This window comes from Hippoglossus hippoglossus, chromosome 1 (genome assembly GCF_009819705.1).
Source record: "Hippoglossus hippoglossus isolate fHipHip1 chromosome 1, fHipHip1.pri, whole genome shotgun sequence".
Classification (NCBI taxonomy): domain Eukaryota; kingdom Metazoa; phylum Chordata; class Actinopteri; order Pleuronectiformes; family Pleuronectidae; genus Hippoglossus; species Hippoglossus hippoglossus.
The window spans coordinates 12,511,213-12,527,549 of NC_047151.1; the positions used below are offsets into that span (position 1 = coordinate 12,511,213).

The following is a 16,337-nucleotide window of genomic DNA, read 5'->3' on the forward strand; positions in this document are numbered from 1 at the left end:
AACATCTGACCACAGCTGCAAAACACATGCACACAACTGACAGTTACCATGAATTTTATGTGACGTGCATTGATCACATGTTTGTAAAATTCATCATTGTGCATTCAGAGCATCGCATGCTGACATGCAAAGTCTAAAACATCCATGAGAACAATGGCAAACCCGGATAGTTGGATTTTACTGGCATTTTTTCACCCTGTTTACGATGTTTGCCCGAAAAGGGCCCGAGGCAGCACAGAACCACTGCTCGGAACCACTTTATGATTTCCAGGGAAAGGCAGAACAAAAAGACCTCCACAACACCACAAAAAAAGCTTTCTTTTTTCCTTTTCTTCTCCTCTCCTCCGTCTCTCGTTTTCTTGCTCTCCCAATCATTTGTTCTACTAAGGCAGAGGCATTCTTTCTGGATGATTTCAACAGCTACAGGGTTTGAGGGGTGGAGGGGAGGGGGGAGGAAAGAGCGGGTGAGAAAAGGAGCTCAGGCAGCAGTGGCAAGTGTGCAGGGGCCAGACATAACTTAATAACTACAAGTGGAGCAATGAGAAATATGACTTCACCGCCCTTCAACGTGACAGCTGTGGAAGGGGAAAGTTAAGTGTGAAAACCAGATTCGCAGACCCAGGAACCAGCTCTGCAGCTTTACCACTGGCAGGATGTGCACGAGTGTGCATGTGCCTGCAATGCTCTGTGTGATTTCCTTGAAATGCATGTTCTCTATCACAATTGGAAATGTGATCAACAATGTTTTACTCTCTTTATGTGCAGCCATTAATGCTATGAGGATTTTTATTATTTTAGACACTTTTATACATTTAGTTTTCCTCTCAATATGCTTGTAAAGCACATTGTAACTGTGCTTTACCTGAAACTTTGACTCCTGTGTTAGCAGCTTCAGATAAACGTTGTAGTAGTTCTGTTAATAGGCCATTAATAGACAGAGTAATGTAAAGAGGAAACTGGGAGGGGGGGGGTGAAAAGAGGGGGTAAGAACAGAAATATCAAAATGCATCAGAAATGTTATTTCTTTATTGTAGCTTCTTTTTGTCCATCCATCCATTTTCTTCTGCTTGTCCGAGCTGGGGTCTTGGAGGCAGCTCGTTAAGCAGGATATTCTTGACAACCCTCTCCCCAGCCACGCTTTCCAGCTCCTCCTGGGGGATCTCGAGGCGTTCCCAGGCCAGATGGCACATGTAGTCCCTCCAGCGAGTTTTAGGTCTACCGCTGGGTCTTCTCACAGTTGGGCGTCACCGGTAAACCTTCAATAGAAGGCGCTCACGAGGCATCCTGATTAGAAATCCCCTTTCCCCTTTCTAAGTGAAGGAGCAGCGGTTCTACTCCGAGCTTCCTCCAGATGTCTGAACTCCTCACCCTATCCCTGAGGCTGAGCCCAGACACCTGACGGTGAAAACTCATTTCAGCCGCTTGTATGAGCATTCTCGTGTTTTTGGTCTCTACCCAGAGCTCATGACCATAGGTAAATGTCGGAACGTAGATGGACTGCTAAATTTAAAGCTTAGCCTTGCACCTCAGCTTCTTCTTCAGCACAACGGTCCAGTACATTGTCCACAATTCTGCCAACACCTCATTGACATTACTTGAGAGTAACATCTGGTCAATCAATCATTTTATTTGTATATCCCATATTTACAAACCACACTTTGCCTCAAACCACAAGGCTTAGCAAGATGTGACATCCTCTGCCCAGAACCCTCCAAAAGAAAATGTTGTATTTTAAAAAAATGTAATTTAAAAAATGTAATTTGGACAATAATTGAGTTTTGAATTATCCTTGAATGCTAATAGTGTCCAGGACTAAGCTATTGTGACATCGTACCAGTCTGTTTTCCTGCCTCTGCTCTACATGTCAATCCCGAGCTGTAAAGAAGAAAACCATCTACATCTGCAATGAAAACATTCCTTCATGTTGACAATCATAGTTCCATGACCTAAGCGTGAAGTGACAGAGCTCACGCACAGCTCCAATAGTCCAGTGTTATTCTGCAGTCTTCCTCCCACCCATCTTTATTACATGGGCTCTCTGAAGGTTTGTTAGTCCCATAGCAATCGGATGTTTGTTATTTGACATTTAACTTCTTCTCACTCACACACACACACACGCACACGCACACACCAGCAAAGCTTTACATCTTAAGTAAAAATTTGAATGCACTGTTTAATATAAAATTTACTGTGTGTGTTGAATCGTAGGAGTCGTACCGACAGGTGATGAAAATGCGTCCAAAGGATCTCTGGAAAAGACTGATGATCAAGTTCAGAGGAGAGAGGAGGGCTGGATTACGGTGGAGTAGCAAGGTAATTAGTCATATCTACTTTTCTGCTTGTGATTTTAAAAGCCAGATTACATCCTTTATGTTTGTTTGAGAGTCTGTGTGTGTGTTTGTTAGGGAATGGTTATACCTGCTATCCCATGAGATGCTCAACCCGTACTACGGCCTGTTCCAGTATTCCAGAGATGACATCTACACTCTACAGATTAATCCGGACTCTGCCGTCAACCCGGTATTTTATTATATTATTTCGTTTCATAGTCATATTTGTGAAGAACTGGTGTTTTCAGTCATTAGATGTAGATGAAAACGTAAAACATCTTTTTGTTTAAACATCTACAAAGATCTTGGCAGGAAATCTTTGGATGTTCAAACTAGAGTCACATTTCAGCTGTCGTGTGACACCATGCAAATTAGATTTCTATTTTTAAAGAGCAAAAGAGATTTGTAATTATAATTAAATTTTCATTGTGACATAACAGTTTTTCAGTTATCGAATTCTTCTCGGTACTAATATAGATTGATTTATGTTCATGCTGTAGTTTGATAGAGCAGTAAGTGACTGTATCTCCTGTGCTGGCTAATTGTGCTTTGGGCTAAAAATTGACGCTACCTATAAACTGACTTTAAATTTTTTCTTTAAAGAAGTATTAATTAAAGACTTCATATTAACATTTGTGGTTTCATCTGCAGGAGCACCTGTCGTACTTCCACTTTGTGGGTCGCATCATGGGAATGGCGGTGTTCCACGGCCACTACATCGACGGAGGCTTCACTCTGCCGTTCTACAAACAGCTGCTGGGAAAACCCATCACGCTGGACGATATGGAGTCTGTCGATCCTGACCTCCACAACAGCCTCGTCTGGATCCTGTAAGACCTTGTTTTACCAGGCAACTATTTTCTGACGACATATTATATTTTCTTGTTAATACGAGTGGAAATACACAATTTCCAAACGCTCATTTTAGACTGGCTATAACTTTGTCCTGGCTTTCTGATTGCAGACAGGGTGAAAAAAGAAAATGTGTTGATATAAACACTAAAAGCATTGATGCACCATTCAGTTCTCAACAGTTCTAATACCAAACTAGTTCTAATGACTTTAGTGCCCTCTGCTGCCACATCAGATGAACATCTAGTCACAAAACTATAGTCATGAGTCATTCTTATCCCGATAGATCATCTAATTGATAATGTTGCCTGTTCTCATGACTCATTCTCGCTGAATCATCACTGACAATGCAAAGGTAAAAAATTGCTCAAATAAAGTTCGGATTAAGAAGATTAAGAAGTCCTTTTATTATATTATATATATATATAAATTTGCATTGTTACAGCAGCAGAAAGACATCACATAAGTAGCATGCAGTACTCGGGTGAAGGAATATAAAGAAATAGAAATATAGAAAGAAATTCCAGTCGTGACTGTGACCTTCTCTCTCTCTCTGCTCAGGGACAATGACATCACTGGCGTCCTGGACCACACTTTCTGTGTGGAGCACAACGCCTACGGAGAAATCATCCAACATGAACTGAAACCTAACGGCAAGAGTATCCCTGTGTCAGAGGACACCAAGAAGGAGTACGTCAGGTAAGGAGGAGGACTATCACCTCGCTGCTTTCACACAGATCTCCAGTGGCTGTGCAGAGCATCCAGTTTCCTTTAACTCAAGATGAGTCTGGATTTTGTTGATTGAGAAGCTGACAGACGACTTGCATGTTTCTCACCTTCCCGTCTCATCCTCCCCTTCTCTTGTTCCGCAGGTTGTACGTGAACTGGCGTTTCCTTCATGGCATCGAGGCTCAGTTTCTGGCATTGCAGAAAGGTTTCAATGAGGTTATACCTGAACACCTTCTCAAAGCCTTTGACGAGAAGGAACTGGAGGTACAGCTTTCCGAGTCATCTCATCACTGTTTACTGCAATACACCGCGATCATTAGCACCCCTTCTCTCTCACACACACACACACGCACACGCACACACACACTAAAACCAGCTCACTCATTTACCACTGTGTTTTTTTTTTTATTGTTTGATGGGAAAATACAGCAGCAGTAAATACAACAATCTATTGTCTAATAAACTGATTTATTAAAAGATGCGTTTGTATTACATTTTCTCTTTGCTTTCAGCTGATAGTGTGCGGCCTGGGAAAGATCGACATCGCAGACTGGAAGTCCAACACCCGTCTGAAGCACTGCACCGCCGAGAGCAACATCGTGAAGTGGTTCTGGAAAGCCGTGGAGTCGTTCGATGAGGAGAGGAGGGCTCGGCTGCTGCAGTTTGTCACTGGCTCGTCCAGAGTCCCGCTGCAAGGCTTCAAGGCTTTGCAGGGTATTTATCTGACTCTGTGTTAACATGTCGTTTAGTTTGACCTCTGCTGAAAGTCCCAATGGGTTTCTCAGACTGGTTCAAAACATTTAAAGAAAGACGCCTTCATGAGATAAATGATGTGAGGACTTACAAGAGTATCAGTCAATGTGATCTTTCTTTTTAATGAGAAGATTTTCCAGATTAATAAATGTGATTGTTATCTGTTCCTCTGAATATTCCTGTTCTCATAATAGTTCTATTATCAAAGTTTGGCTTTAATCCAGTTAATTTAGAGAAGAAATTTAATTTAATTTTTGCAGCTCAGAGGATCTCCTTATGAGGAGATCCTCTGAGCTGCAAAAATCTGCATATAGTGTTATTTTTGTTTCTCAGACTAACTTTAGAGAGCTGGCCTCCTGCCCCGGTTCTGGTTCGGCTTCTGTTCTACTTGGTTGTACCTGAACAAAGCCGATAAACTAATAACGTGAAATCAGAAAATAATCTCGTTAATTCAGAAGAACAGAGCAGAATTCTTTTCTCAAGTGAAGCAGGTTGATTCTGTTAAAATACAGTAAGACTGGCCTCTACAGATTGAGGCCACAAAGACAAACAGTACATAATAGTGTTACCGTTCAAAACCTGCAGCTGGTCTTCTGCTATAAAAACCATGATGTGGCTCAGACTAATGCTCAGATATTATTCATCATGGAATACAGAACATTTTCAAAAGATCAGTAAAAGAAAAGTCAGATAGAAACTTTTCTGACGTGAGCAGTGGAACACAGAGAGCTGTACGAAACCAAATATTGGAATCTGATGGACGCTGGGTTTGTGTTCTGCCTGCAGGTGCTGCAGGACCCAGACTCTTCACCATTCATCAGATCGATGCCAACACCAACAATCTGCCCAAAGCTCATACCTGGTGTGTGTCACACGCACACACACACACACACACACACACACACACACACACACACACACACACACACACACACACTTATTTTATCACAATAATGCCAAACAATACCTTTCTCTCTTGGCTTCATTCACTCTCTCCTTCTCTCCAGCTTCAACCGGATCGACATTCCGCCCTACGAGAGCTACGACAAGCTGTACGACAAGCTGCTAACGGCAATTGAGGAGACGTGCGGCTTCGCAGTGGAATGAGAGACGCATAGGAGAGTGTGTTTGTGCATGAACATGTGTACCTGTGTGCGAGACTCTGATAGATTTGTTATTGTAATTGTGACATGCCGACGGGCTCACTGTGAGTCGGACACGTTTATCTTTGACCAGCCTGCAGTCTTCCTCTTATCTCACCGCTGTCCACGTCACGTTTGAACAGCTGCTAGAATCATCGCATCCTTTTTGTCTTGTTTGTTTTTTTGTTTTGGTGTCGATCATGTGAAATACAGAGAGCAAATTAAGTGCTGCAGCGTTTCCTAAATCAATTTTCTTATCATGTGGAGTGGACGGTTTATTTTTTCAAAAGGTGAAAAAAACCCTCCAATGTCTGGTCACCTTACTTTGAGTCTAATCATATAAGGAAGCAGATTATTAACTTACAGTTCTAGTGTTTTAAAAAATGAGAAAAGTGAGGCTCTATTTTCGTTTTGCATTTTGAGCTGATTAAAAGGATCCTCGTCATGCTACTGAATATGCAACGTTGCTGGTAGCCATATCTTGCCCTAAGTAGCCATCTCAACCTCAACCAGTACGGGAGCGCCATGAATTCATCCTACCTCAGTGCAACGCTTTGACAGGTGAAGGGTTTTATTCCAAAATGATCTGCATCATCTGTTGTGAAAGTTGACTGCTCACGTCATTCAGATTCAGAATAGAAGAACAACGTTTCAGAATTAGTTCAATTTTTTACACCAGCAGTTATTTTGTACCTGTAAAAACATATAATAAAAATGGTACAAATCATTTTGAAATGAAACTCACGCAGACCGACTCGGACGCACAGCAGGTCTTAGGTCTTGTGGCGTTTTTGAGTCGAGCTCGTGGTGATTGTTCAAAGATGAGAGGAGGACGGACTCTGGTGAAGAAGGAGGCTTGAATTCTTTTTGTTTTTTCAACCCTGAACCACTGCACACTTTGGCCACAGCTCTCGTAAAACCTGTGTGTGTGTTTCTGCATGTTTACACAAATGTACGTATGTGTGTGAGGAAGGTAGACATTTTGTAAACGAGCTCCCCTTCACCTCTGCTGACACGGTATCCTGTGTATGTCACCGGGAAGCTAATTGAACCTCATAGTTCGAGCCCGGTTCGTCTTCCTTTTCTCCAGCGGTTACAAGTATGCATGTTTTTATTTAATTTTTTCGGGGGGGGGTTATTTTCATTCTATCCAACCCAGCGTAGCTCAATACACTTCCTGCAAGATCACAAGTGAAGGGCACAACCGTCGTCGGGACAGGCGTCATTAAACAGCCTTTAAAGGTGGACGTCTATTTTCATCAGTTGAATAAAGCAGAAGTATTTCTTTCCTCTCTCTCATGTCACTTTACAGCACTTTACAAACTCAGCAGTGATGTCAGGACGGCTTCTTCACCTTAGATTCAAATATATCATGTTTTTATTTGCTACTCGATTACATTAGAAATATACAGAGTAAAAAGTATCTATACACATGTAATGTTTGAGTATATATATGTATATATATATGCATATGTATATATATGTATATGTATATACATACATATGTGTATATATATATACATATGTGTGAGTACAAATGCATAGCTATTTTGTATATTGTTGCTTTTTTCTCTTTCTGTTCAATTTAAATGCAAGCATGTTGCTGTCTGTCACAGACCTCTTTGCATTCTCAGGTGAAGTTGTTCTTTTTTTTCTTTTTTTTTACATTTATGAGTTTGGTATGTGAGAAGGGGTCAAACTGGTTTTAATGGAAACTATTGCAGAGGACCTGTTGTTAGACTCACTATAGAGTGAGATTTGAAGTGAGATGTCGATCACATTCACTTTTTGACACACACACACACCTTCATAGGAGAACAAGAAAGGCCATATTTGCTGCTCCTGACATCTGTGTCACCATTAAATACCAAACAGCACAGACGACCACATTGTTTCATATGCACAACAAGTCTGTTTGCCACATGAATTTAGAAATGGCGAGGAAACGGCCTGAACGCTGTCGGCGGCCTCACATCCTCAGAGCTGCAGACGTCGGCAGTTATCTGCCGACTGATGCTTCGCAGTGAAAATGTTAGAACCAGAGAGGCCCCAGTGAGGAGAGTCTCCATCACCAGAGCCAAAATAAAAAAAACTGCATGAACTAAAGCTCGAGAGATCAAGCCTATTTATTTGCTTAATTATTACTCTTTGGAAATATGTTGACTCAGATAAATAATTAATTTGAATATGTATTCTTTCTGCATTTATTTGCAACTGTGAACAGTTTGTCAGCAGAAACTCAGAAAACGTTTTATTTGTTTGTGGTCATCGTGAGACAAAACAAAAACAGTACAGTGACATTGTCTTTTTTTTTTTTTTTTTACAGTTACAGAGAATTTCTTAGACTTTTACCTTTTTAATAATAACTCCACTCAGAGGCAGAGAAGAAATGCATTACAAGTTCTTTTGCACATAATATGCATATGTGGGCTCCAAGTTATAATCAGACACTTCCTTCTATTCACCAAATAGTTAATGGACTGATTGATCTTTTTTGTAGATAAAGTGTATATATATATACACACATGTTCTTGATATGCACACACACACACACATGTATGTTTGTCCAGTGCACACAGTCCTCTTCTGCTCTTTGTTACTTTTCATCTGCACCAAGTTTTCTGGCTGGTTCAGTCTGCAGTGCAAAATGTTGTGGGGGTTGAAAACTTCAACGAGGGGAGATCACACGTCTCCTCAGTCCAGCAACCAAATTGTACATTAACACATAATCTGTTCAAAATTATTCTTCAATGTTAAATTGATCAATCTTTGATGAAAAGACATTTTTGTCTTCTCTGATCTGATTAATCTTCTGATCTCAATTATGCGTCGTTATGTTTAATTTGTTACAAACAACAAACCAGCCCCCCCCCCCCAAACAAACAGTTTTAGCACAGACTTAGTTTCATGTGCAGTTTAATGTGTGTGAGCAGCGTATGTGAAAATTACTTTTGATTGAATTCAGTACAAAACAAACAACTTTTCTTTTCAACTGCACCATGTTTGATTTCTTTGATCCTCTCTCTGTTTTTGTATTTATTATGACAGTATACGTGTTCATAGTTTTTCACATCAGCTGCTCTGTGAGCTTGTAACTGACACCTGTACATAAGGACAATAAAGAAGCAATGTAATAAACTTCTTGTACCCTTGCAGAAAGCTGAGCAATAAAACTGTGCTGTTTGGACCTCACAGCATTACGTTTTATAGAAACACATCTATCACGTCTTTCTTTTATTGCTTAAACATTCATGCGATTTTCATAGTGTAAATCTTTACTGAAATAAATAATAGCATCGTGTTAATGCGACAACTCACACATATAAGAACCATAAATTAACCTTCAATTATTAAATCATTGTGAATTTAAGATACATATAATTATATGCGTAAACATTGGGTGGTTGGAGGATGTATTCATAGTCTTACATCTAATGAAACGTGATAAAACTCCATTACAAGCAAAAATCCTTGTACATAAGTATCAGAAAAATGTTCTTATATAAGTGAATTTTACTAATTAGCATTTGCTTCATTGTCACAACTAATCACATGTTATAAGAAGTATACAAAGTAAACAGTAACTAGTGTCAGATGTAGGTGTGGTAAAATGCACAGTATTTGCCTCTGATATGAAGTTGCTTAGAAATAAAAAAGAAAAGAGTTCAGTCACTTTACAAACTTTTCACTTAAAAGATGTTTTTTATCGCTTTGTTTTAGTTTGGTTGTTTTTGTCTGATAGTTTTTGTCTTGTGGAGTAATTTTACTGAATATTAGTTTGGTTTATTTAAAATGTCTGACTTTAACACCTATTTTTAGTCCAACCCCATTGGAAGCGCGTTGTTTAGAATAGTGTTGTATAAACATAACAATTATTATTATTATTATTATTATGCCAGCTGGACAACTATAGAACTATTAAACTTAGAAGACTGCAAATATTGAATTAGGATAAAACAGCGAGTGTGAGGAAAAAGATCACAGTGAAGCCAATGTGTCTGCATCGCCCCCTGGTGGCCGCGTGCAGCACAGCTCATTTTGGGTCCTGTTGGTTCACCCGGAAGTGACGTCTCTGCCGTCTTCACCAACATGGCGCCTGCCGCTGGACGAGAATAAGGAGGCTGGAGGGAGGAAAAGAGGCCGAAAGAGAAACTGACCGAAGGTTCCGCGAGGTGAGAAGGAGTCGGTGTCACATTGAAACAAGTATCAACAAGTGAAGAAACGTTCCGGTGTGAAAACGAAGCCAGAGACGTTTTATTGTTCCGGTGTGTTTGCTAACTACTGACTGAGCTAATGTGACACACAAAGCTGTTGTTCGTGTTTTTTTTTATAAACTCCATGTTTTATTCCTGCAGGTGTGTGTGAGTCCCGGTGGAGCTGAGAGAGCGGGACTGACACATGGTGAGTGAGGCTGCTGTTTACATGCTCACACATGAACTCCGGAGAATATCCGCAGCTTTGGGTCCCGACTTTCTCCGGACACACAGACATTTCCGGAGCCTTTAGGCGAGGGTTGGTGCAGCAGGTAGAGTCACGTGTTGTTGTTTATAGCACAACCACAAATGAACAATAAAGAAATCATCGTATATTTAGATTAAAACCCAGACCATCCTGGGATGGGTCTCCCCAGTCTCACCAGTAACCAATTCTAGTTTTGTCAAACCCTTCATTCCTTGTGTCAGACATTGAATAAAGGGCGTTTGACAATGATTAATTTGCTTCTTGTTATAATTAAGTTTGGTGGGTTTGGTGAGTACGACACTGCGGTTCTTTATGGTTAAAAATGGAAGGAATGGGGGGGGGGGGGGGTTACTGGTCTACTCACAATTAGGTTAGCTAAAAATATTGTATTGCAGAGGATTTCCTGCTGTGGTCTCTTGTGGTTTTTAACATCCAGAGCTGGCCACAGAAACTCTGCAGAAAGCCCAGAGCGTCTCATTTGGACATTTGCGTTCTCACATAAGCTGCTTTCAGAAATGCACTGAGCTCTGGACAATCTGCGGACATTCTCTGGAGGGACTGAATGTGAGAACGCAAGTGTCCAAATGAGAAGCTCCAGACTTTATTTGGAGGTTCCTCAGTAAGTCCCCTTGTAAAAACTCTGGAGAACGTCCGCACGAGCTGATGTGAGAACACAGCAGAGCGAATCGGTGTGTCCATGATGTTTCTTTATTTATTCATTAGGAGACACAGATAAAAAATGTCAAGAGCTTTTGGTGACAAGGGACGATGCTGGTGATGTGCTGTAAACAGAAACATGTGGTCTCTGCAGCAGAACGCAACCTCCAGAGAAAGTCCGGATCCGATTCAGCCAACATCCTCTGGAGGTCATGTCTGCAAACGGCTATAGTCCCTCTGGATAATGTCAGATTAAGTGGAGTTCAATGCATGTCTGAAAGCAGCTTCACCTTTTTAGTGTTACTGAACCACTTCCTGATGCTGCAGCCTATGACTGCATTAAAGAACACTGTAGGATCTCGGGGATCTTTGCAGAAAATGGATAAAATGTTCATAATCATGTTTTCATTAGTTTCCTGTTACAACGAATCATCATGTTATTGGTATGTTATAATAAGTTATAATATAACTTCATATCTACATAGGGAGCATGTCCTGTTCCGCGGCGCCACTGAAGTGATCGTTTGAATGTGGTGGCGCCATAGCACGGATTGTAAAACTGAAGAAGAAGAGGAATCAGTGGCTGCTGGAGCTGGCTGACGATGTTTCAACACAATTATTGTTTAGCAAAAGAAAAACCCAAAGAGCCTGATCCCTTGCTGATAAAGAAGGAGAAACGCGAAGAGGCAAGACTGAATCGGCTCAAGCGACTCCAGAAATCAAGGATAACTCTGGGCGTGGCCTATCCCAAATGGAAGTCGCTGCTGAGGGATAAATGTTTTAAGAGCCACGCTGACGTTGCCTTTTTTCTTCTGGACAGGTAATTCAGCCCAGAGTTCATTTTGTTGTTTTCTATAGCTTTAGCTGGAACGTGGCTGAGGGAACAGTTTCCTTCCCTCATGTCAAGGTTGAACAATATACAACTACCATCAGAAATGTAAGTTTATATTTTTGTATTTATTACTTTTTATCACAACCTAAAATATCAAACAAAATGTAGATGGCAAAAAATGTTGGCGCTCATGTCAGCCAACAATTAACATGACACTTAACATTTTACAGTCCAGGTGGAAACTTGTATTGATTCTAATTGATAATTATATTGATATTATTATTACTGTGTAGTTTAAAGTGAGATATATTATTCACTTGCTTCTTACCAGTGGTTTTGAAATGGAGGCCCACAAACCCCCGGGGATCCGTGATAAGTTTCCGGATTCATCCATTAATATGATCATTATAAATGGATCTTCTGTGTTGACCTGGTGAAAATATTTTAAATACATGTCTAATATAGACATTTCACTTGTGAGAGTGAGGGCTCCCCAAAATATGTTTTATCTTGCAGTTGGTCCTTGGCTGCAAAAGAATTGAGAATTGGTGTAATCTGATAATTCACAGGTTAAATACCATTGTATTTAACATTGTGTTTGTGTGTCGACAGTCTCCATTAATGGATACGTACCAATCAGCGAATGTCTTGTAATGTTTATGTTTGTATCATTGACTGGTCTAAGTTGTACTTTGTGACAAATTCAAAAGGTAGGAGAGCTTCAGGCCTCTCCTGACGAAGCCTTTATAAAACTGATCGTATGTTGTCTGTAATGTAACAGACACTTGGCGTACAGTAGGTTCTCCATGGATATCCTGAAGCGATCATGCTTGTAGCTGTTAGTCCAGCTGGAATTCTCCCAGCTCCTCAGGACCTAACATGATGTAATTGACGATGTGGTTGTGTCATCGAGCTCTAATCTTCTTGATGCTGCTCTTGTTTCTCCAGCTATGAGAGAGACGTTGCACCACTGACTCCCATGAGTGAGAGACCTGGTCAGGTCACAGCTCCAGCTCTGTGTGGCCTCGGTGCTTCGAGTTGGACGTACAGGTAAGTCATCACATTGGGCCCATATGTTTGACTACTAAGCAGCTAATGGGTGTTTTGTGTGCAGTTGTATCTCCATGTGTGTGATTTATAGAAAACGCTCTGGTTCTTCTTTACAGAGGTGAACATCTGAATGTCAAAGCAGAAGCCACAGGAGCTCAGAGCCTTGAACAAAGGTAACAGCTCAACAGCTATAATGTATTTATCTACGAGTGTCTGTCTGTCCATCCGCCTGTCTATTGTATTGCTCAGGTTATGGGCACTAAAGTCACATGACATGCGTCATAATATGTTCGGATGAAGACATGTTTTAGTTTTTGGTTTAGGAGTAAGTCTCCAGGAAATGAATGTAGTCAACTGTAATGTCCTTTGAAGTCATGGAGAAGTGTCGGTCCTCTCAGTGACTTCTAGTCTATGAGAATACAGACACAGTGGAGGACCTGATTGAGGTCAGTTGTCAGTTGACCTGATTGAGTCAGTTGTCAGGAATATGTTAGGGGGCCAATATTGAAGCAATATTATTTGAATGTGTGGAGAGTTGTGTAACTTTATCTTAATTTATTTGTGCGGTATCAGATTTGTAACAGTCTAAAACATGTGTAAACGTGTGTTGAGATTTCTACAGAAACATCAACAAATGTGTGCATAGATCTGTGAATGGGTAGATATTTATTTCTTTATTTTCACCTTTTTATTCCTGCTTACGATTGTTTTCATAATGTGTTTGAATGCCCAGGCTGTGATATCAGGGTTTTCCCTGTTTCCTGTAGTGTTAAAAATCATTTCTCAAATACCCTGACGTGCCAGTAATTGATGTTTCTCTGTGTGTTCATGTAGTGATTGTGATAGTATCGATTATAAACACCCACTCATGAATTCACCACACGAAGCTGAGTGGGGGACTCTTGCTGCTCCTTCTATCCAGTCGTCTGAAAATGGAAAGGTAAACGTGACCGAAACATGAAACATTTCAAACTGTAATATTGTGAAAATATCTTGTTATAACAACAAACCTTTCAATGAGATTGTGGTTTACTACGTGCCCAGGTTATCCTAGCTTCTTGCTTCCTAAAAAAGTTTCATAAAATTACGACTTTTCTTGTAATATCACGAGTTTCTCACAAAAAAAATCTCGTACCATTCCTTTTTTTCACAAAATCTCGTATCATGGTTTTCTCAAATCGTCGTATTGATGCCACAACATGATACTGATCTGTTTTTCTTTTTCTGACGTGGCAGCTATAAGCGTCAAAGCAGTTCTCAGAGGATCATGTGAGGCAGAACATCAACATGGGAGAATTACAACTCCTGCTTTTTACTTTTGTTCATTTAAAGCACACACAGAACGTGTAGAACACCACAACAATGTACATACTTGTCTACTATCATTCAAAATAAGTCGTCCCATCATGTTAGCAGCTTGTCTTGTCTTCTGCACCAATTTATTATTGAATTTGTAAAGCAGCAGTTTAGCTGCTGCTTGAAGCTACAAGCCTGTTTACAAAACCAGATTGTTTCCGTTTGAGTGAAAGTTGAAAAGATTTATTTTCCACCTGTGTTGATCTCCTTCATTCACTTTCTTGATTTTCATTATGTTTTGTTGCTTTACTGTAGGATTTAATTGATACAGTGGTGTTGCCTGTTTCCACTAATCTGTGCTGATGGATTTCTGTTATTCGTCCCATTTTTAAGGAGCAAGAGACAGAAGATGCAGCTTGTGAAAGACCGGAGAGTCAAGATGAGCAGACGTCAACCGAACAGTCAGAAAATGACGGTGAGTCGAATCCAGAAAAATAATCAGAATCTCACAATTTGTTCACTGGGAAAGTGACGTTATAACTAATGTCTGTTTTAAAATGGATCCACACAGATTTGGAAGAAGATGAGGATGAAGAATTCAGCACCTCTTTAAGTGTGGGAGACGGCCGTTACCTGGTGGACTTAGGGAGGTATGATGATGTCATGCTAATAATATAAAGAGCACAAAAGCATTTATCCAAACATTAAAAAAAACACTGATTAGAGGTTATGATTATCAGCCATAACTCTGTATCCATCCAAGGTAAACTTACCACAAGCTACGAGAGTGTGAGCCATGTTATATGCTGCAAATCTTCTTTGCTCTGAATCAAATGCTTTATGGTCCCGATTCTTCTCGTAGCTGGTTGACCTGGTTCCAGGCATAAAACTCTTTCTTAGGGATTTTCTGAAACATCCAAAGAGAGAATGAAACCAGAGCTGTTCTAAAAGTGGTCGGTCACTGTCACACTATAGAACAGACTGAAACGAGCGCGCTCACCTCTCCTGCTCCTGTGACCGACTGTTGCTTCTTCTCTCTCACAGCCCGTCAGAGTTAATCGTGGATGAAGCGTGCATCCTCCAGCTGTTCAGGTCGTGTCGGGAATGCAGCAGACAATGTAAAGTTACTAAATATGCTAAAGGACTGAAGATCATCGTTTTCCAGGAGTGTCGTTTCTGTCAAAGCAGCTTCGAATGGACTAACCTGCCGGACGATGATGAGAAACATGATGACGACGACGACGATGATGACGAAGAGGACGACAACAAAGACCATAGTGATTGGCAGATCAATGGTAACGATACAGCCCACGAACAGGCAAACACAGCACCATCGCCGAGGAGGTGTTGTGTCTGAAATCACAGCGGCCGCTCCAGGAATATGTTTCTGTTATAACTCTGGATTCAGCTGGACTTCTGGGTATTATGCTGCATTTCTCTGGAACGTCTTCACGTTCTCTCGCCATTGATTATTTAATGATGCCATCACACATTTAAAGAACCATCTGATGCAAACTATAAGGAGAGGATGTCTTTTTCAGGATGTTTTGTCTGTTAACGCCACACGCTGCCCCTCACTGGAGAATGTGAATCTGACAGTTAAACACAACAGCAAAGACGGATCATTGCGTTCGCTTTTCTTTATTTTTGGGACGTGTTGATTTGTTTCTTCAGTCGTCATCAAGCTGCTTGAACGAGCAACGCTAATTTAATGTTAATAGTTTAAACTCAAGATCCCTTTACACCTGGAATTAACTTGAAAACTCGACTTGTTTGTTGACAAGTTTGCCAAACTGTGCAGGAAGAATGAAGTCAGCAAAAACACTTTTAGAACCAGGAGTAAATGCAAAGGTCTGAGGATTTTTATCCAGATGATGTAATTAAATACACGTGACACATTGGTATCAGGTGTAAATAGGATGTGTTTTAAGCTTTTATTTTATACTCCGTCAACCCAAATCTTCTTGTTTTGTTTCTATTCTCCAATACATTTTCTTAAAGGAACTCCCTCTATTGCTTGAGGCCCAGCTCCAGTCTATCAGGAACAGTCAGTCAGTACATGTGTGAATCTATACAGTGATCTTTGTCCTTGTTAATCAAAGTTTTGATTTGATTTTCACACCATCAGATACAAAATTCCCATGTTTTTGATACTTTTTGGTCAAGTGGATTTTAAAATGATGAAACCTCAATAAAATACTCAAATAATAACGTGCACCTTCTGTAAAAAGCTTG

At 40.4% G+C, this 16,337-nt stretch overlaps 2 protein-coding genes across 6 annotated transcripts in view; both read left to right on the forward strand.

Moving 5' to 3' along the window:
• Window positions 1–9,020, forward strand: part of LOC117759717 (E3 ubiquitin-protein ligase SMURF2-like) — a 60,323-nt gene extending 51,303 nt beyond the window's left edge. Inside the window, 9 exon segments of the mRNA XM_034582003.1 lie at window positions 2,209–2,286; window positions 2,288–2,313; window positions 2,406–2,520; window positions 2,982–3,160; window positions 3,744–3,881; window positions 4,055–4,175; window positions 4,424–4,625; window positions 5,451–5,526; window positions 5,672–9,020. Coding sequence (XP_034437894.1) covers window positions 2,209–2,286; window positions 2,288–2,313; window positions 2,406–2,520; window positions 2,982–3,160; window positions 3,744–3,881; window positions 4,055–4,175; window positions 4,424–4,625; window positions 5,451–5,526; window positions 5,672–5,771 — 1,035 coding nt within the window. The 3' untranslated portion in view covers window positions 5,772–9,020.
• Window positions 9,021–9,857: 837 nt separating this feature from the next.
• Window positions 9,858–16,313, forward strand: LOC117759721. 5 transcript variants are annotated; one of them, XM_034582034.1, is made up of 9 exons: window positions 9,858–9,978; window positions 10,162–10,331; window positions 11,410–11,744; window positions 12,705–12,806; window positions 12,923–12,979; window positions 13,641–13,746; window positions 14,496–14,577; window positions 14,674–14,752; window positions 15,147–16,313. In XM_034582034.1, the coding sequence occupies exons 3-9, from the start codon at window positions 11,527–11,529 to the stop codon at window positions 15,457–15,459; spliced, it is 957 nt and encodes a 318-aa protein (XP_034437925.1). In that variant the 5' UTR covers window positions 9,858–9,978; window positions 10,162–10,331; window positions 11,410–11,526; the 3' UTR covers window positions 15,460–16,313. The 5 variants fall into 5 exon arrangements, with proteins under 5 accessions (XP_034437925.1, XP_034437908.1, XP_034437933.1 ...); XM_034582017.1 differs by having other exon boundaries at window positions 10,162–10,312; XM_034582042.1 differs by having other exon boundaries at window positions 10,162–10,207.
• Window positions 16,314–16,337: the final 24 nt, after the last annotated feature.

Excerpts from the sequence above, each read along its gene's own strand:
- LOC117759721 (XM_034582034.1), top strand. The coding sequence starts at position 11,527 with ATGTTTCAACACAATTATTGTTTAGCAAAAGAAAAACCCAAAGAGCCT. Across the intron at positions 11,745-12,704 it reads GCCTTTTTTCTTCTGGACAG|CTATGAGAGAGACGTTGCAC; the intron begins GTAATTCAGCCC and ends TTGTTTCTCCAG. Across the intron at positions 14,578-14,673 it reads CGAACAGTCAGAAAATGACG|ATTTGGAAGAAGATGAGGAT; the intron begins GTGAGTCGAATC and ends GGATCCACACAG.